The sequence below is a fragment of the Simochromis diagramma genome, unplaced genomic scaffold (assembly GCF_900408965.1).
Source record: "Simochromis diagramma unplaced genomic scaffold, fSimDia1.1 OVJJ01000343.1, whole genome shotgun sequence".
NCBI classification, from domain to species: domain Eukaryota; kingdom Metazoa; phylum Chordata; class Actinopteri; order Cichliformes; family Cichlidae; genus Simochromis; species Simochromis diagramma.
The window spans coordinates 13,233,441-13,253,211 of NW_024386831.1; the positions used below are offsets into that span (position 1 = coordinate 13,233,441).

The 19,771-nt window shown below is 41.6% G+C and overlaps 1 protein-coding gene across 1 annotated transcript in view; it reads left to right on the top strand.

Moving 5' to 3' along the window:
• The window catches only part of myo10l3 (myosin X, like 3), a 55,867-nt gene that overhangs the window by 19,610 nt on the left and 16,486 nt on the right, over positions 1 to 19,771 (top strand). Inside the window, exons 3-19 of the mRNA XM_040027998.1 lie at positions 2,436 to 2,594; positions 3,379 to 3,566; positions 4,054 to 4,188; positions 4,492 to 4,616; positions 4,718 to 4,731; positions 4,876 to 4,960; positions 5,153 to 5,259; positions 5,468 to 5,597; positions 6,626 to 6,744; positions 9,669 to 9,815; positions 10,833 to 10,933; positions 11,238 to 11,304; positions 11,882 to 11,974; positions 15,629 to 15,697; positions 17,006 to 17,088; positions 17,170 to 17,278; positions 18,075 to 18,155. Coding sequence (XP_039883932.1) covers positions 2,436 to 2,594; positions 3,379 to 3,566; positions 4,054 to 4,188; positions 4,492 to 4,616; positions 4,718 to 4,731; positions 4,876 to 4,960; positions 5,153 to 5,259; positions 5,468 to 5,597; positions 6,626 to 6,744; positions 9,669 to 9,815; positions 10,833 to 10,933; positions 11,238 to 11,304; positions 11,882 to 11,974; positions 15,629 to 15,697; positions 17,006 to 17,088; positions 17,170 to 17,278; positions 18,075 to 18,155 — 1,812 coding nt within the window. The remainder of the gene's footprint in view (positions 1 to 2,435; positions 2,595 to 3,378; positions 3,567 to 4,053; positions 4,189 to 4,491; positions 4,617 to 4,717; positions 4,732 to 4,875; positions 4,961 to 5,152; positions 5,260 to 5,467; positions 5,598 to 6,625; positions 6,745 to 9,668; positions 9,816 to 10,832; positions 10,934 to 11,237; positions 11,305 to 11,881; positions 11,975 to 15,628; positions 15,698 to 17,005; positions 17,089 to 17,169; positions 17,279 to 18,074; positions 18,156 to 19,771) is intronic.

A 19,771-nucleotide genomic window follows, 5' to 3' on the forward strand; every position in this document is an offset into this window, starting at 1 on the left:
CAGAGTAATGATGATTTATGCAAACTGGAGATATTATTCCAGTTTGCATAAAACAGAGTTACAACTTTAAGTTCAAGGAAACCCAAAACACCTGCATATGCAGAACACACATGACCTGTAGAGTTATGTGTCCGCACCGAATCCTAATCTGTTAAATTTTCGAAAATTATCTAAAATATGTCTGTTCACTGAGTTGTATAGGACATTAGGTTAAATTAAGAGAGAAACGAAGCGAAACACAGGGTGGTTAGCACTGTCGTCTCATAGCAAGAAGGTCCTGGATTCAAGTCCCCGCCCTACATGAAGCCTGCGTGCCTCCCCTTTGTCCTTCCCCGAGGACTTTGGCCTCTTCCTGCATCCCAAAGACATGCACGTTAGGTTAATAGGTGATTCTAAATTGGAAGTAGGTCTGGATATGAGTGTGAATAGCTCTTCTATCTCTCTGTGTTAGCCCTGTGATAGCCTGACGACCCAACCAGGGTGTATCCTGCATATAGTCATCATATAAATGAACACTGGGGCTTTTTGCATTTTCTGCTTTGTGTGCTGCGCGTGTGTCCAGCATCATAGCTCTCTTGTGCATACAGCCTCCATTTGTAGAAGATCAATTTGCACCGCAGACAGCTTTGCTAATCAATCATGTCGTTGTAAGTGGCATGAAATAGTTTCCATCATTACACCACTCCAATCATTAACAGCGGTGACGCTGCCCCCTCTGTGGAACAGGCGTTGTGATAATTGTCTCAGGGATGTCTCGTCTGAAAGGTTATGACTTAAAAATGTTAAATGGACAAATTTAACAATAAATTCAAGCTGTGATTTCATTTGGTTTCGTTGAAAGGAGGAAAAATAGAAATCCATGCGTCTCAGGTGTCTTTTATCTCTTCCCCAAGAGGAACTCGTGCAATCGATAAATCATTTGAAAACAAATTAATAACGATAAATATTGATGAGCTGTGGCTATTAGGAGAAAGTTCAACCTTCTCTCACAGGAAAGCAACCAACAATGAAACCAAGATCACAGTGGGGCAAAACAGAGGAATGTGAAACCTTTTGATGCCAAAAACTTCAGCTCAGTTTGCCCCTGGGCATCTCTGATGTTTCAGGGAGGAAAAAGTCCCTGCGGCTCGCTCTGTGAAATCTGAGCTCCAAGTTATTTAAAGAAGATCAGAAACAAGGTGATAATGTGACATGGAGACAAACACCCACTCTATGTCCCGACATACACAAAAATGCAAACAGGTAAATTATCTCCCCGTGTTACACTCTGCTCCCAGCCACCTTAAAGCTGCTTTGAACTTGCATTTGGTGAATGCTAACATCAGCAGTCAAACCTTAAAACAGAGGGGCTACTCCAGATGCCATCTACAAGAACAAAAACTTCTATTTGCATGCTCTATTAAAGGAAAGATTTGATATAGTCCTACTTCATGTTCATTAGATCTACTTTCAAAGAATCAACAGAGCCTCAAATGTTTGACCACAGTCTATTAGCAGCCTCATCAGCCAGCCTTTGCTGACTCAGTGTTTCTCTGAGACACAGTGTCTCCTCCCAGCTGGGACACACATGAACATGCCAGGAGAGCAGCAGTAGTGCATTGGGATGCCACAGCCTCTTATCCATCAGTATTGATCTGGACACTGCTTCCCATCAGGTGACTGACATAGTTGTGGTCTCTCTGCTCTCTTATCTTGTGCATTAGAGTTCTGATAGCCAAAGAAGGCTGCAAGAACCTTATTCGCTCTCACTCTTTCACTTCCATTATATAAATGCCGTTAGATCTTATCCATCCCTTAATTTTTCACCCAGAGAGAGGTCGTGAAAGAGCCGTCCGGGCATGAGTAAGACAGGGGCTTCCTGCCTGCCTGGTATGCTGGCAGCAGGCACAGACAGGCACATATCAGGGGTGCAGTCTATCTTATTTTACTTCAGTTATTCCTGAGTGATTGATATTTCTGATCTACCTGTCACCAAAGCATGCAGCGGAAGACTGACGTTCTGTCAGGAGTTTGATTAACATCTTAAAGGTGACCCGGACATAACTTGTTTTGTTCAAACCCTGATGTAACTGGCTGCTTGCTGTCTTTGTTAGCCATGATTAGAGATGCCATGAGTAAACATGGGGTAATTTATTGTGTTGCTAAAGTTTTACAATGGTTTTAAACTTTATTGGTACTCTTTACTTCAGAAATAAAATAACAAAGTTCATTCCACTAAATTATCAGTTACTAAAAATGAAAAAGGATCCCAGTTGAATTTTAGTGAAATGCAGGAGGTATCTGTGTGGTTTACTCTCCTTTTCTTGTGCAGAGACAAAATGGTGCAGCTTCACTGTACAACAATGTGTGCAGTTCCACTTATGGGCTCATATAAACCTTGACAATACCTTATATTAACATATATGTCTATGTACGTGTGCCTTTTGCTGTTACAGGTGATCTGCCTACAAAAAGAGGAGCTGAACAGGGAGATGGTGTACCCGATGCACCCCAGCAGCATCCATGGAGTAGAAGACATGTCCACACTGGCAGAGCTGCACGAAGCGGCAATCATGCACAATCTGTTTCTGCGCTATCAGAAAGACAACATCTATGTAAGTGTTCATTGGTGTACTAGTAGAGTCCTGACTTGAAGTTTGTGAGTCAATATTTCTGGGAATAAATAATGTGAGGAACGGTGAAAAGTAGAACACGTCTCGAACAGGGGAGGATATATTTATATACTGGAAAATGGTCAGAAAGTTAAACAGGGACAAACAAAGAGGACTGGGGGCAGGGTGATGTTTAATAATATTAAATAATACTTACAATACATATAAACTCTGGAATAATGTGCGCGTATTCAGAACAGGATTTCTATTATCCTTGTTTCACCTACTCTCACCCCCAGGATTGCTTTCAACGTAAAGCTCTGGGCTTCCACGGAAATATTATCCAGGTATTATTAAAATAATCACTCCCCACAGACACACATTAACTATGCCTTTGGAAATCCTATCTCCTGAGCTCATCTCGGAGCATTCGCCAAGCCTGGCTTCGTGGTATTGGAGAATAGTATCACTGTGTGGAAGGATGACCCACAAACACACTTTTGTGTGGGGGGGGGACTTTTTTCCCAAAGCGCATTAACCGAGCAGAAGCAATGGATCCTAAAATACTACCATCCTTACAGCAAACTAGGCCATATGCAGTAGTTTAATACTATTGCTGAATGCAGGTACTCCAGTGAATCCACCGAAGTAGGAGTATTCACTAACTGTACTGCAGAGCTCAATGAATAGCAAAGCGATTAGTGAATTATACATTTTAGTGTGTTCTTTCATACCACCTGTGTTATCCTCTGACTTCTTTTGTCTTCCTTCATCTATCTGCTCTCAGACCAACATAGGTTCAATTCTGGCAGCAGTAAATCCCTATAAGCAGATAGCAGGCCTGTACGATGGCGCTGCTGTCGACTTGTACAGCAAACATCACATGGGGGAGCTGCCTCCTCATATCTTCGCTGTGGCCAACGAGTGCTACCGCTGCCTGTGGAAGAGACACGACAGCCAGTGTGTTCTCATCAGGTGAGTCCTGCAAATTTATTGGCTGCACTATAAATCTTGAGAACAGAATATGAAATAAGGAATATCGTAGTCTTCCTTTGACCTTTGCAAAATAGGTACTCCTATCTGAAAAATGTTCTCTTGCATTTCCCAAAAATACTGTATGAATAGACATAGTAAAGAATACAGTTGACCGACTGAATGCAGCACCGTTGAATCACAGCAAGAATATCCTCAGGTTCAAATCTTTTGGTGGAGTTTAGCATATTCTCCATACCTGCGTGGGTTCCTGCAGTCATGTTAGGTTAAGCAGCGGCTCTAAAGTTTCCGTACATGCGAGTGTGATTGGTTACCTGTCTCTCTGGGTTAGCCCCGTCCTGATTCTCACCCTGTGATAGCTGAGATCAGCTCCCGCATCCCTGAACTGGATACGCAGTTAAGAAAATGGATGCATGGAGAGATTCAAGCAGATCCGTTTATGTATCTTCTCTGTTTTTTGCATGCTCAGTGGGGAAAGCGGTGCTGGGAAGACGGAGAGCACCAAGCTGCTGCTAAAGTTTCTTTCAGTGATGAGTCAAAACTCAGCAGGTACTCCTCCTTCAGAGAGGACAACCAGGGTGGAGCAGGCCCTCGTCCAGAGCAGGTACTGTGTAAATGCATCTCCCCAGGTGCAAGTCATTATTTTAATGTTTAGGTTATTTGATTTTTAAATTAAAATTATTTGCATGGTAAGATAAAAATGTTGTTATGAGCTTACCCTCAAATACCAGTTCAAACTCTCCAAACAGCTTGTGGCAGTGGCAGTGATGTTAACCTAATTCAGCTTCAGACATTATTAAATAATCTGGATCCACATCACCGTCACTGCAGTGTGTGCTCACCGGATACATTTTAAATGCTTCTTTATAGTAACAGATTTGCTTGATTGTCTTTATCCTTTCTGTAGTCCCATCATGGAAGCCTTTGGGAATGCTAAAACAGTGTACAACAATAACTCCAGTCGCTTCGGGAAGTTCATACAGCTCCACTTTTCCCAAAACGGAAACATCCAGGGAGGTTGCATCATTGATTGTATCCTTCATACAGTAAATCAACTCTCACATACTATAAAGATTGTATTTTGCACAGATGATCGAGTCGCTGTAACTTTTTCCTTAACTTTGAGCTGTCAGACTTGCTGGAAAAGGTAAGCTTATATTGTGCTTGTGATACAGTCAGTATCTTCAGCAAGTCTTCTTCGATGACAACAGTGTTTAAATAAGTAATCGGAATAACTCGTTCAGTTGTAAAGTACTTGTAGCAGTTTTTCTAATCACGCTGTCTTTCCAAGAACCGCGTGGTCCGACAGAATCCCGGTGAGAGAAACTACCACATCTTCTACGCACTGTTAGCAGGGGCAGACAAGGACCACAGAGGTTGGTTTTTAGTCTGTGACTGACTATGATACCCATATAAACACTTCTTTAGTGAAGACATATGACTGCTATGTGACTGCTATCCTGAAAATATGTACTTTGGGGCATCTCTACAGCTACCTCTGAAATAACATCTGTGTTGTCCGTTTGAAGTGTTTTATTACATCTACTTTGTCTGTTTCTGTGTCACAGATATGTACCTCTTGTCTGAGGGTCCTGAGTCGTATCACTACCTGAGCCAGTCGGGCTGCGTGCAGGACAGCAGTCTAGACGACAAGCAGCTCTTCAACAGTGTGATGGTGAGGATGAAAAGGACTCTTGTACATCATTTGTTTCCCCTCCAGGGGGCGCTGTAACTCTTTTTCATGAGTCAGAGACCTCGCTTCCATAGAACATGAGCCTTGGGTGAATTTATTATTTGACAATAGGTGGTTGCATGTTAATTAATGAATTTAATTTGTTTTAGGATTCCTTATTTTGGCACGTCTGGGTAACTTTGTGTTGCAGGAAGCTTTGAAAGTGATGGAATTCAATGAGGAGGAGATCAGGGACGTGTTCAAGCTGCTTTCGGCAGTCCTCCAGATGGGCAACATTGAGTTCATGACTGCCGGTGGAGCTCAGATAACTTCCAAAGGAGGTAGAAAAAGAAATTAATACCAAAATCTTAAAAGATCTGGTGGTGTGTTAAACTTTATGTACATGTATCAATTTGTGTAGAACGCACTACTGAATATTTGGTCTGTTGTTGCTTCATTTACGTGCCTCAAAGTTGAGCTCGGTGCACTTAGTAATGCCAGTGGTTACTTTGCGTGTCATTGGTATCCAAGGTGTCGAGTTTCAGTCGACAGTCTCTGGGCACCACAGAGTCACTTCCTGGGTGTGTGCTCTTGATGACACATTCTCAATGTGAACCATATTACTGAAGCTTGGAATTACACAGATTAAAAGCAGTATAAAAACCTGGAAATGCTCTAACTCTATGGTAAAAAAATAGGCCATCCACTTTCTTCTGCTTATCTAATTCAGAGTCAGGGTATGCAGGAGGAGCCACTGTGATAACCACCCCACCACTGTGCCTCAGCTAAATAAGCTAAACTGTGTAACTGCGTGTTACACTTGTATTTGTTTATTTATTTGATGCTTCTTTTCTTTTGCTGATTCCTTTATTAGACTTTAGTGAAAGGGAAATTTTTGTATGAAAAAAAAAGATCCAAGCAGTGGTTTTAGTACTGAAAGCAAATACGCAAGCTACGCAGGCTTTATCAAGCAGTTAAAAAAAATTCCAAAATAAACTCAGTCCAATTGTTTCTGGTGAAATTTCCGAAGTAGAGAACTGGGTTATCAGCGATTTTGGACGGCTCTGCAGTATTCCTCACGGCCCTGAGTTTGACTGACATTGTACCAGCACACAGAGCACCAAGCAGGCTGTAACATGAGCTTCAGGCTCCTTTGTTTGCTGTGTCCGACCTCTTTTCCAAAGAACCTGTGAACTACGGTGACTGCCAACGCTACAGACTTGCCTGCAGAGTCGAGTTTCCTGCAGATGGTATAGGATTGCTGTGTATATGCCACATCTGTTGTTTAACATGAATAGGAGTCACCTGAACTGTTTGCGTAAGTGATAGATACCCTGTGTACATCTGTGTGTGCTTGTGTTTGTTTCAGTGGTGAGTAACGTCAGCGAGCTGCTCGGCCTCGACTCCTTCCAGTTGTCAGAGGTGTTGACCCAGCGCTCCATGATCCTCAGAGGAGAGGAGATCTGCTCCCCCCTCACTGTGGAGCAGGTAACAACACATCCAGCCCAATTTCCCCCTCTGTTGCTCATTACATGAATCACACAGTTAACACGGAAACAGAAAAGAAGCACTTGGACCTCACTTCCCAGAATTCAGCGTATAATTTTAAGTTCAGGCACCCTGCTCTGTCAAGAATCTTAATCATGCAGTGGATCCATATCTGTCCTCGCCCCTCTCCTTCTCCTGTCCTGGTGACACACTCACACACACAATTTTCTCTGACGCGCTCCACCACATGCCTTTCCAGATCCCCTTGCGTGACTCCCAGCCATTTCCTGCTTTTTGTCTGCCAGATTTCAGGCACAATAAAGCCATCGTGATAGTGATCTGAGTCAAAAGCACAATAGAACCAATGACTGGTGGTGAAGTAAGAGTCTTCTCTTCTGGAGGCAGTGCAGCCAGGCACTGAGACGCTGGCATAAAAATCCACTTGTGTCTCCCTCAGCTTCAAATGTCTGCGCTGACATCTGTAATACTGTAAACATTGCACAAGTTTTCATCTGCATGTGTTGTGCTTTTCACCATATGCCACAAGAACACACATGCCACAATCCCTTCTCGGCTGGGCTCAACCCATCGGCCCACTCACGCTCATAAATGTCAGCGAATATGCAGGGAGGACCTTTATTATTATCACCGGGACACGAAAGCTACAAGAAAGCTTTTCATCAGCAGACAAAGAGTCTTGTGCTGTCACCCTGCTGCTGCTTGTTCTGCCTGGCCTTTGAAGCAACTTGCCTCTTAATAGAGTTCATTATTCCAGACCTAGAGTCGGCAAGAAAGACCTCTTCTCACAACAGCCAGGGGTCACTCCCCCTCACAACTTCCAGCAGTAGACCCCCACCCCCCACCCCTTGTCCTGGACAAGCAGCCATTCTTCTCACCCCCGTGACGGAGATCCTGGAGCCAGCAGCGCTCTGTTCGCTCCCAGTAGTCGTACAAGGTGACCGGGCGTGATGGATTACTGAAAAGCCCAGGAGCATTGTGGCTCTGAATAAAGTACACACGGCCGCACTCTTGTTTTGTTTTTAAATCAAGCACAATACCTGTCGAGGAAGTGTAGCTGGCAAGCTCAGGCTTTGTATACTCATACACAGGCTGTAAAGCTTCCTCAATGGCAGCTGGAGAAAATTACCCTGGACTCAAATGTGGATGGGAAGTAGATTTTCGTTGTTGTTCACATTGTAGCATCTGTCCTATGAACCACAGAGAAGTAACGTGTCAAGTTATTAATTATGTTCTTTTCATGTTCTTCTGTGGAACTGCGTGTAGCTCACAGGACTTCTCATCAGTTTTAGTTTGAGTAATGATTTGGACAGTTTCATTTTTAGTTTTTACTTGTGAATTTATGCCAAGCTCAAGGCCTGTTGGCCAGAACCAGGCTGCTGAAGGATCCAGCAGACTGGATCCAGAGTGTAAAAATTGCAGAGGAGCAGGGTGTAATTTTGAAACTTTTCACTATATTTTAGAAGGAAGCATTGTGTTTACGTTAGGAATGAATCCTTCATGAGAGGCTTTGTCCGACCTGCTAATTTCATCCTAAGCCTGAGGGCTGACTCATCGGTTTCACAGCCTTACTAATGACAAAGACATTACACCGAAGTAAGATGCAAAGGCCAATGAGTCCTGTGGATGTGTTCTTGTGAACTGGGACAGTTTCCTCGAAATGACAGCACGCTGGCTTAATGTGGAAACACTGAGACATTCTTATTTTTCTTAGGACATCTGAGACTGTTCGTCATCTGTTTTGTAAATGGATGGTTCATTTAACTTGAAGGTTTTTAGAATGTACTTCTTTGTCATTTTCAGGGGTCTGGCCAACAAGTCCGGCCTGTATGTGCTGTATGTGGGCCCATGAATGCACAAAGCTTGACACCAAGAGTTTAGCACATGGCCTCCGTCAAGCCTCTTACTGAAGTAAAAGTGCCAACAATTCAGAAAAAAGCTAAATACATTTAAACTGTATCAGTAATTATAGATCAGTTTTCTGCTCTGAGCGCTCAAAGCACTTTCAACTACAAACCTCATTCAGCTATTCACACACACAGACTCATACAAGCACTTTTTATGTAACGCTCATGCTCCAGTGGATGCATCAGGGGCACCTTAGAGTTCAGTATCTTGCCCAAGGATGCTGCAACATGTGGGCTGTGGGAGCTTCCAGTTAACAAATGGCCCGCTTTACCTCCTGAGGGATCGCTGTGAAGATCTAATGTGAGAGAAATGGACCTGAAGTCAGAAAAAGGGCCACATGTTCATTCTTTCTATGTAAAATCTCACTTTTATTAAACAATAGATGTCAGATAAGCGTTGTACCAAAAACAAAACATCAGCTCTTTCTGAAATTTAGTGGAATGGAAATATAAACTACTAAGCAGCTGAAATAAATCTCCAAGTGAACTTGGATTCCTGCCACCATGAGCCTCTTTCTGCCAGGTGGGCTTTGGGATTTTTCTGTAGGTGTCATTTCCTTTAAAAGAAAAATACTTAAAAAAAAAAAAAACTTTTACGCTTTATTCCAGTTTGCCGTTGTTTTCACTGGATTTTTCTAATGTTACAGTGCAGTGCGTCACTCTGAAGATATTTGGGTGATAAAAAACACTGACTGTTGTGAAAACAGACGTCTTCTCAACTGCAGACAGACGCTGACATAACACACCTTTGTCTTCAAGCCACTATTTGTTTTATGGAACTGAGGCCTCACACACGCTATCATTCAAGCAGTCCAAACATATCTTTTGTTTTTAACTTCTTTAACCGCCACCTGATAGAACCGATGAAATGTTTACTGTGTGGTCATAAATGCTGTGTTTAGGGTACAGTTTGCAAAGTTTCCTTTTTTCCCCCTCCTTTTTATTTATGCCTGACGTGGTTTCTGGTACGCCCTCCATCTCTTTTTCCCTGATCTGTAGGCCGTGGACTCGCGGGACTCGGTGGCCATGGCGCTTTATTCCCAGTGTTTCTCCTGGATCATAATGAGGATCAATCAGAAGATCAAAGGGAAAGACAACTTCAAGTCCATTGGCATCTTGGACATCTTTGGCTTTGAGAACTTTGAGGTGAAAGCCCCAAAAGAATCAAATCCTGGTTTAAATCTCCAGATAACTTATCTTCTCTGGTGCATTGTGAGAATACCAACACAATGACTGTTCTACCAAAGCATTTTGCTACATTTTGTATTTCTTCCTTATCTGTGCTCTTTTTAGTCACGTGCATTTGACAAACATGAGTCACATCTGCGGTAGTAGCACACACTTGCACACACACACTGAGAGTATTACACCTTTTTTAATACTGATAACGAGACCTGCAACATTAGAGTTTTAACAATTTCCTAGAACAACAATATGCCAAGGAAATATCCCCCACACCATTACACCACCACCACCAGCCTGAAGCAAGCTGATACAAGGCAGGATGGAGCTATGCTTTCACGTTGTTTATGCCAAATTTTGATCTTACCATCTGAATGTCATGGTAGAAATCAAGCCTCATCAGACCAGGCAACATTTTTCTAATCTTGTGTCCAAATTTGTTGAGCACACACAAACTGTAGCCTTAGTTTCCTGTTCTTAACTAACAGGAGTGACTCAGAGTGAAGTCTTCTGCTGCTGTTTGACTTGTTCTGCATTCAGAGATACTCTAACCCTGCTTTAGTTGCTTTACTATCAGCTTGAAGCAGTTTGACCCTTCTCTTCTGAGAGTACTACCACTCACTGAATATTTTCTCTTTTTCCCACCATTCTCTGTAAACCCTAGAGATGGTTGTGTGGGAAAATCCCAGTAGATCAGCAGTATCTGAAATACTTAGAGAAGCCCGTCTGACACAATAAAACCATACCACTTTTGAAGTCACTTAAATCACCTTCAAGTGAATTGTTTGACCTTCAGGGGGTCGTCCTGACCATGTCCACATGCTTAAATGCACTGAGTAACTGTCATGTGATTGGCTCATTAGAAACATGCGCTAATAAGCAGTTGAACAAATTAACTAAATAAGGTGGCTGGTGAGTGTGTGCTTTTATTTGTTTTAAATCTCGGACAGTATACTGAAAGCATGTTCTTCCATTGTGTAGGTGAACCGGTTTGAACAATTCAATATCAACTACGCAAACGAGAAACTCCAAGAGTACTTCAATAAGCACATCTTCTCCCTGGAGCAGCTGGAGTACAACAGGTCAGAAACCTTTACATAGTTTAACATCATACATGGATGCATACAGTGGAAAGAGCAGACAGTGCAGACACAGATGGGGATGGGGGTTGAGCCTCTTCGTGATCATACCGGCAAACTGCCAGACGTTTGGAAATGCCTCACTTTCTCCCGCAGCCAGTTGTTTTCTGGTACAATAGGCCAGCAGCCTGGACATGGCTCATTTCATCACATGCTCACACTGGATAATGCTGCCATTGTGTCTTCCTGGTTGTTGATGTTTATGTATACATGGTGTGTCTGTCTGTGTGGGTGTTTGTCTTCACAGGGAGGGGATCCAGTGGGAAGCCATAGACTGGATGGATAACGCTGAGTGTCTGGATCTCATAGAAAAGGTAACAGACAGTCAGACCCTGACAGAGCAAAGTCATCACCAGGACAGACCGCTAACCACCAGCCAGAGCGGGGCTGACCCAGACGCCACGCTGTGCTTACACTGACTCCCATCTCGCAGTCTATCATTATATAGTCTCATTTTGCATGTTGTTTGCACAGTAATGTACACTAGTCAGCGGTTAGAGGTATGGTTAGAGTAAGGCATGAATTTGTGTTATTTTACCACCATACTTATAATGACGTTAAAACTGAGCCTCTACATAAGTGTTTGAAAGATTTCTGGTTTAAAATCACAAACTTGGCAAGTTTGGAGGAAACACTACACTACAACCACTTCATCCCTACATATCTGTCTGATTTTAGTTCATTATAAGACATGAAACTGCTCTGCTGAGCGCAGTGCCTCCTCTCTCTTTCTCAATTAAAAAAAGCGTATTGAATGAATAACATTGCTGTTTCCTGTACGTATTGTTATAGCTGCCAGATGTGCCCCAATGGGATTAGAACTAGTTCCATCATGACTTTGGTGTGTTTCAAACTCTTTGCTCTCTCTCTTTCTGTCTGTCTCCCCTTTAGAAACTGGGCATGTTGGCTCTTATCAATGAGGAGAGTCGCTTCCCCAAAGGCACCGACTACACCCTTCTGGAGAAACTACACAGTCGACACGCAGTGAGTCCACACGCACACGTGAAAACCTACATGGCTCCTTTACACATGCAGCAGCACACTCTATCCCTCCCCGACAGACAGCAAAGCCATAAAAATGACCCATATCCGTGCACCAAAGCTTCTTAACCCCAGCTGGGGAAATGCCTTCACCGCCCACCAGCTCAGACAGCCTCAAAGAGTTAAACCTCTGTCCTGGCTGATGAATCGCCTGTTGCATTGAATGTCTGTGCAGCACTCGTACACACCCCCGGGCGCTCCGGCACATGAACACAATAATACTGAAATGTGATCGGCCATTCTCTGGGTCTGACCAGCATTGTGTGCAGGAGAAAAGAGTTTTCTATGGCTGACGGAAATAACAAGAACGATACAGAGCGAGACTTAAGAACCGCATGACCTCGCCCTGAGGTGTTTGCTTGGGTGCGGATCCGTGTGTTACGTTTTAAGGTCGCGATCAGAGCAGAAGATGTTTGTATCACATCATGTAAGGAAGTTGCAAACAGCATAAATGAATCAACACATGTAAATGTGTACGTTGTATTTTTTTGATAAATTTGTTTATTAATTAGTTTGTAAACTCGGGTTCTAGTATCTTCAGCACAATAGATAAAAACTCATTATATACAGTACTGTGAAAAGTCTCGTGACCTACCCTTCATTTCTTTGTATTTTGCTTCGACGCACCCAGACTTTCGTGTATTTTTTAAGTGGTCTTGAGCAATAGTTCTCCAGGCTTTCTGAAGGTCATTCGAAGTTTTCTTTGGACACTGGCTGCTTTTTACTCATTTTCAGTCCAAACTGACCTATGAATCATTTAAGAAAAAAAAACCTACCTAACTCAGGGAAGAAAAAGTGTTGTGTTTACACATAACAGACAACTAGCAAGGAAGCAATTTAAAAAACTGTACCACAACTGTCATAAAAAGCACATGTGTTTCCAATTCTTAATTCGAAGGTACAAAAAATGGACAACAAATAGTACAGTTTGACAGGCTCGTGCCCCGAAATAGAATTTTGGGATCAACAAAGAGCTGTTAGCCGCTTGGCTAATAGCTCATTGTTGCCCTAATTAAATACTGTTAGCTACTAGCATATCTTGTGCTAATGGTGGAGGACCTAGAAAAAAATCACTACCAACAGCAGATGAACAGTATCATTAAGAAAAATAATTAAGAAATAGTAAAAAAAGACCTGAGAGATTCATCTGGTGTTTCCGTTTATCCACCGACTATTCGCTGAAGCCTCATTGGCAATGGTTTCAATGGAAGGTGGTAATTTTATCTTTTTTTAACCACTGTTCTGGTAGAAGGGCAATTTTACAATGGCTTTTAAAGGACTATAACTCTGTTACCATTTGTGCTAGAGAAATAATTCAGTGGTTTATAGAAGAAGAGAATGCTTTTATGGGGATATTTGGTGTATCATAGTAACACAAAGCATTCGCAAAGTACTGTAGTCTGAGCACAGATGTAAAACTCAGCTGTTACCATGTGCACGCCACATTATGGGGCGCTGTTTGTAAAGTGAAACATGCTGAAATTAACGGCAACATTTTTCCACATTTAGCTCAGAACCTTACAAAAACATATTTTTTCGAATAATTTTTTACAACATTTAGTAAAATATTTGTAACTTTTCATCAAATGTTAAATATTAAATCTAAATGTTAAATATTAAATCTAAATATTATATTTAAATCTAAATGTTAAATGTTAAATGTTAAATGTTAAATCTAAATGTTAAATGTTAAATCTAAATGTTAAATATTAAATCTAAATATTATATTTAAATCTAAATGTTAAATCTAAATGTTAAATCTAAATGTTAAATGTTAAATCTAAATGTTAAATGTTAAATCTAAATATTCTATTTAAATCTAAATGTTAAATCTAAATGTTAAATGTTAAATCTAAATGTTAAATGTTAAATCTAAATGCTAAATGTTAAATGTTAAATCTAAATATTCTATTTAAATCTAAATGTTAAATCTAAATGCTAAATGTTAAATGTTAAATCTAAATGTTAAATGTTAAATCTAAATGTTAAATGTTAAATCTAAATGCTAAATGTTAAATGTTAAATCTAAATGTTAAATCTAAATGTTAAATGTTAAATCTAAATGTTAAATGTTAAATCTAAATATTCTATTTAAATCTAAATGTTAAATCTAAATGTTAAATGTTAAATCTAAATGCTAAATGTTAAATGTTAAATCTAAATGTTAAATGTTAAATCTAAATGCTAAATGTTAAATGTTAAACCTAAATGTTTAGGCTAATATGCAAATGTATTGTACGGATCAACGGAAATACCAAAATAAAAGCTTCCCGAAAACCTCCGGTGCAAAATTGTGTCTGTTCTCCTCCTCACTTCTCCCGGCCATGTGCTGCTTCACTTCTTGCCTACGAGCATGTCCAGAGATTTTGCTGGACATGTGCTGCAGCGATTGTGAAGTGGAGACTGCAGCTGCTAAGAGTGCACTACTGCTAAACCTTTGGATGGCCGACAAAACGGATCTTCCAATGTTTTCAGCTAATTTGCCGGACGTGCTTTCTCATGGTCTGGTTATGGCTGAATTCCAGTGGAATGACGGTCCCGCCATAATAGACGTTCCAGCCATGTGTTCCAGCCCTAAACCTAACCTTATCTAACTATAACCTTATTCCTAACCTTTACTAGCAGTTAAATGACGTAAAATACTGTTTTCCAAAGCGATTTTTAGAAAATGAACGAACATGTGTAGATTGAGTCCAAACGGTTCTCATGTGCTCTCCTTTTTCCGTTGCCGTAATTTAGGAACGTGTTGGGTACCCAAAAGCATAAAATGTTGACAATTTGTCACCTAGCGAAAATTATTACGCTTTGGGAGTGAGAACGTGTCTGACCACTACCGGCACACTTTTGCACCGGAGGTTTTCGGAAAGCTTTTATTTTGGTATTTCCGCTGATCCGTGCAATAAATTTGCATGTTAGCCTAAACATTTAGATTTAACATTTAACATTTAGCATTTAGATTTAACATTTAGATTTAGATTTAAATATAATATTTAGATTTAACATTTAACATTTAGATTTAAATATAATATTTAGATTTAACATTTAGATTTAACATTTAGATTTAGATTTAAATATAATATTTAGATTTAACATTTAGATTTAAATATAATATTTAGATTTAACATTTAGATTGAATATTTAACATTTAGATTTAGCATTTAAAATTCTGTTTTAAATATGAAAAGTTACAAATATTTTACTAAATGTTGTAAAAAATGACTTGTTTTGAGCTAAATGTGGAAAAATGTTGCCGTTAATTTCAGCATGTTTCACTTTACAAATGGCGCACCACATTACCCTAACTGTTTAACAGTCACATTAATCACATTAATGAAAATTAGGTGCTTTTGAGAACCCTGCCTTAAAGGATTAAACTGTAACTGTTTAACTGCTATTCATAACTAGGCCTTGTATTAATTTTATGTGTTTTATTTTGTTTCATGTGCTTTGATGTTATATTTGATGTTTAACTTGTCACATTGCAATGGCATTTTATTGTCTCTGTGAATCCAGCGCACAGTGTCTTCTACTTAATCTCTTTATAACTACATGAGTGGATGTCATGATAATTTCTGTATCTTTGTCCTTTCTCCCCAGACAAACCCGTACTATGTCAAACCAAGAGTAACTGATCACCAGTTTGGCATCAAGCACTACGCTGGAGAGGTATTTAACAACATTTACACATACATACACACATGACACCAGCTTTTTTTTTTTTTTTTGCTCCCTCAATTGTTAGTTTCGGGGAAGTGAGGTAGCTGTTGGACGGACAGTGGGATCTTCCTGGCCAAAATCTGCTGCGGGATGTTGATGCCTGATGCCTCCTCCGCCGTCTTTTTCCCTGAGTCAGGAGAAACTGCTTTATGATCGTCTTCTCCTCCCTTTGCTTTGCAAGATAAGGGAGGTCACTACTGATGTGAGTGTAGGAAAGGCCAAAAAGACACCAGGGCAGAGGAACAATTGCAGTGATTGAGTGGGACAGTGGATGTAATGTGGAGCAAGAGTAGAAAGATTCGCTTTCATATAAAGAATGGCTTTATGAAGCCTGCCTCGGACAAGGTCTCCTTAGTGCAAGTGGGGTGGCTCAGTCACAAGCCTGGCAAGGATGGCTATGGTAATGACCTGGTCCAGAGAAGACAGGCGCTGCCAGGGCAGCCAGTTGTTCTCTCTCTAGACAGTATACTCGCCTCTCTGAAAGCCCTGTTTGTTATTTGAAATGTTGCTGAGTTTTCTGGAGGAAATCGTAGCATCTTCCCACAGATTAGATAATCTGCTCGGTGCCAGAGAAAGACAGATAATTTGAAAAACAGACGGGAAGTTGTCCAAGAAAACTTAATGTCTGATATTTAAGCTTTAAGTGTTTATTCATAGTCCAAATGTATTCAGTTTGTTACTGTGTGCAAACATATTGCATTAAACTGTAATTCCTCCAGACAAATCTAATTTGCTTTAGAATCACGAGACCACCCCTGGTTTACTGTCTGAGTTAACGAACCTGAAATTGAGTGACGCAGAGAGCGTCCTATATGAGATTATTCCATTAAAGCTGCACTGGAGTGTAATTAGTGTGTCTGCAACAAACATAAACTCTGAGTGTATCCCTGTGGATCAGGGTGAGCTTAGGAATGCCGCGGAGCTGAATGGGACACAACAGGTGACGCCCTCGACTGAGCTCGACAAGTCACCCCCACCGCCACCTGCTCCCTTATCTTTATTTACATCAAGCCTCAAACGCATATTCATAGTCGCTGTAAATCACTTGTGTCGCATTCGTGAGCGTAGGACATGCAGTGCAAAAGTTTACTTTGATTTTTAAAGTTACGGGGCAAAAGTCATAACTTGTTCCCATCCACAGTGCATTTAAACAGCTGTATTCATCTTATTTCTTTGTATCCTAACTCCTATGTCTCCTACGGTGTTCCTCAATCTAAACACGCTCAGTCCTTTTGGTTTTCATTTCCTCATCCTCAGGTGCTCTACGATGTGCGTGGAATCCTGGAGAAGAACCGAGACACCTTCAGAGATGACATCTTGTTCATTCTCAAAGACAGCAGGTGAGTAGGGCACGCTCTTTTCCTTTTTATTCTGAATGCACACCTATGCGATTGAGCTCATGCGTCTACATTCACGTGCAGGCTTGACTTCATCTACGACCTCTTTGAGCGTGTTGGCAGCAGAAATGGAGATGAGACCCTAAAGATGGGCACGGCCCGACGCAAGCCCACCGTCAGCTCGCAGTTCAGGGTGAGACTGAAGCTCCTCAGACCTAAATATCTCTCTCAGTTCTACGCACATGACACCGTGATTGCGTCATTACACTAACAATGAGCCAGTTGTCTCCCAAATACTGCTGTGTGTGGTGATCACTTAACCCTTAACACTACACTTTTTATATTGGCATGGTGAGTGCAAGTGCAGCGGCGTAAATGCAGAACAGAGGGTTGAAATCCTGGAGACACAGATGGGGAGGAGAATGCCGTATGTGTACTTGATCTGCAGTAGATGATGGGTGATGGGCTGTGTGAAATATGTTGTTGTGAGCTGGGCTGCGGGTGGAGGAGGGGGTGGAGTGGAGGACAGTTTAGCATGCTCTAACTGTAGTGTGGAGGGAAGGAGCGGAGAAGGATTTGGCAGGCTGCCCTGGCCTACAGTTCCCAAAGCCAGGGGATTAGGGTTGATGGCTGGGCAGAGAGGGGCCAACCAGGGGCCAATCACACTCAGCTCTGCCAGGCCAGGCCTTACTGGAGACAGTCTGTCTGAGGCAGGAAGGAAAATGAACCTACAGGAGTCTGTGAGGTTCAGGGGTCCTCGGAGTGTGGCTTTGTATATATACATTTGTGTCTCTTATGATAAATGTGGGAGTTGAGAAGTACCAAAGAACATTTACTCAGTACTTTTACTTATTACACCAATACCTTAATAACAACCCACTTATACTTAGCAGACAAAGTACAGAACAGTGAGACAAGTGTTTATATTTTTCGGCAGACTTAAAAAAACAAACAAGCAGTAATATGCTCTTGTGTTTGATGCTTTTCAGGACTCTCTCCATTCCCTGATGGCCACACTAAGTGCCTCCAACCCCTTTTTTGTACGCTGCATCAAACCTAACATGGACAAGGTAAGTCATGTCATTTTTATTCATCGCATAAAAAAGAAAAAAAAAAAGTTCCTCTCAAGGTCAGCGCCTGTGGAGGTAAACCTCCTCGGTGTTATTCACTGCTTGGGGTTAATATTTAGTCTTGTTGTGTTTATGTTCTTATGCCTCCCACATCGCGATCGCACTTTGCCTCAAAGTCATTTAAATGATCCGTATTGAAAAGTTATTTCTCTTTTTTTCCAAGTACAAGCGTTCATAAGTAACAAACGTTGGTGCAAAGGCTCTCATTGTACTTCCTCAAATAAAAGGGCTGTGTACCAGCACATTCCTACCACTTTAGCCTCTTTGCCAGAGGTCAGAGGTCAGTACTGGCCACTCCAGCTGCAGCAGCTTGGCTAATGCTCTGCTGATCTGGCTGCACCAGTGGAATGCCAAGATAAGATCACATAACTGTATTTGCGGTCCAGCTAGCGGGGTATTTATTTACTACTCCTATGCTCCCCTACTGCTCTTTACCACAAAACTGCAAGCTGCTTCTTAATCTGTGTTATGGTTTATTAGATAGTTGGAGTGTCAGTTATATCAGCTTCTTTGTTTTCCTTGTGAATGACTGTGGTGTAATCCAGGGACATTCTCCTTCTTACTGTTATTATTGTACACAGAGCGGTGGTTGTCCTTCCTTCACTACTCTTTACCTCCCACTCCATATACGTCATTCCACAGCTTCTTGCTTGCTTGCTTGGATGGAAACTACTCTGTTGTCTGTTTTTCCTCACCCATCTGCTTTTTTTTCTGCCTTTCTGTCTCATGTGTCCCCTGCTCTCATTGGCTGTCTTGTATTCCTTTACCTAGCTTTGGTTGGTCAAGAAGGAACAAGCCGGGCCTCTGCTAATCCTACAATATGATGGCATGGCATGCACAATCCTCTGACATGATTACATGCATGCAAATGCATCCAGACACGCACACACCAAGAATGTATTTATGCGATTTCCATGCTCCTGCTTTTCTTAGGATAAATGTCACCGAGGCAAGGGTCAGCTTGTTTTTCACTCAAGCAAGTCAACATTTCGTACCTTTTTCAAGCCGCCTAAATCCTCCGTTAAAGAGCAGAGTTCAGAGCGCGGAGGGCTGCCCTTTCACGTGTGTTTGATTATGAGCACGAGCACATGCAAAGCGTGTCTGTGCCTTTGTAAGTATGCCTGTTTCCATGCGTAGTAGCATTAGCCTGTAATTAGATTGACACATCGAGGAATGCTGTGGTCGTGTGGGGCTTATCCAGCACTCTGTGCCCTCTGGGTGATAAATGGCCTTCGTGTGGAGTGCAGTGATCAGGCAGCTTGTGTAGAAGGGCGGCAGACATCACAGATCCTTTTTGATAAGTAGGCCGGAGGATTACTGGTAACACAGAACTGTGAACAATGCGGCTGATTATTCCTCAAAGAAAAGGCAACTCCGTCTGGTTATGTCTTGCTCAACACTGTTCGGGTTTCTCTCGCCGGTGGTGTGCGTTTTCCTTTTAGTAACCTGATTGTTAATGTAAAATGATAGTCCTTTCCATGGTAATTTACTTTTTAGTTCAAGTTTAACTCGACTCAGCAGTAAAACTGTTTGACTAGGCGTGCCTGCAGGTTTTA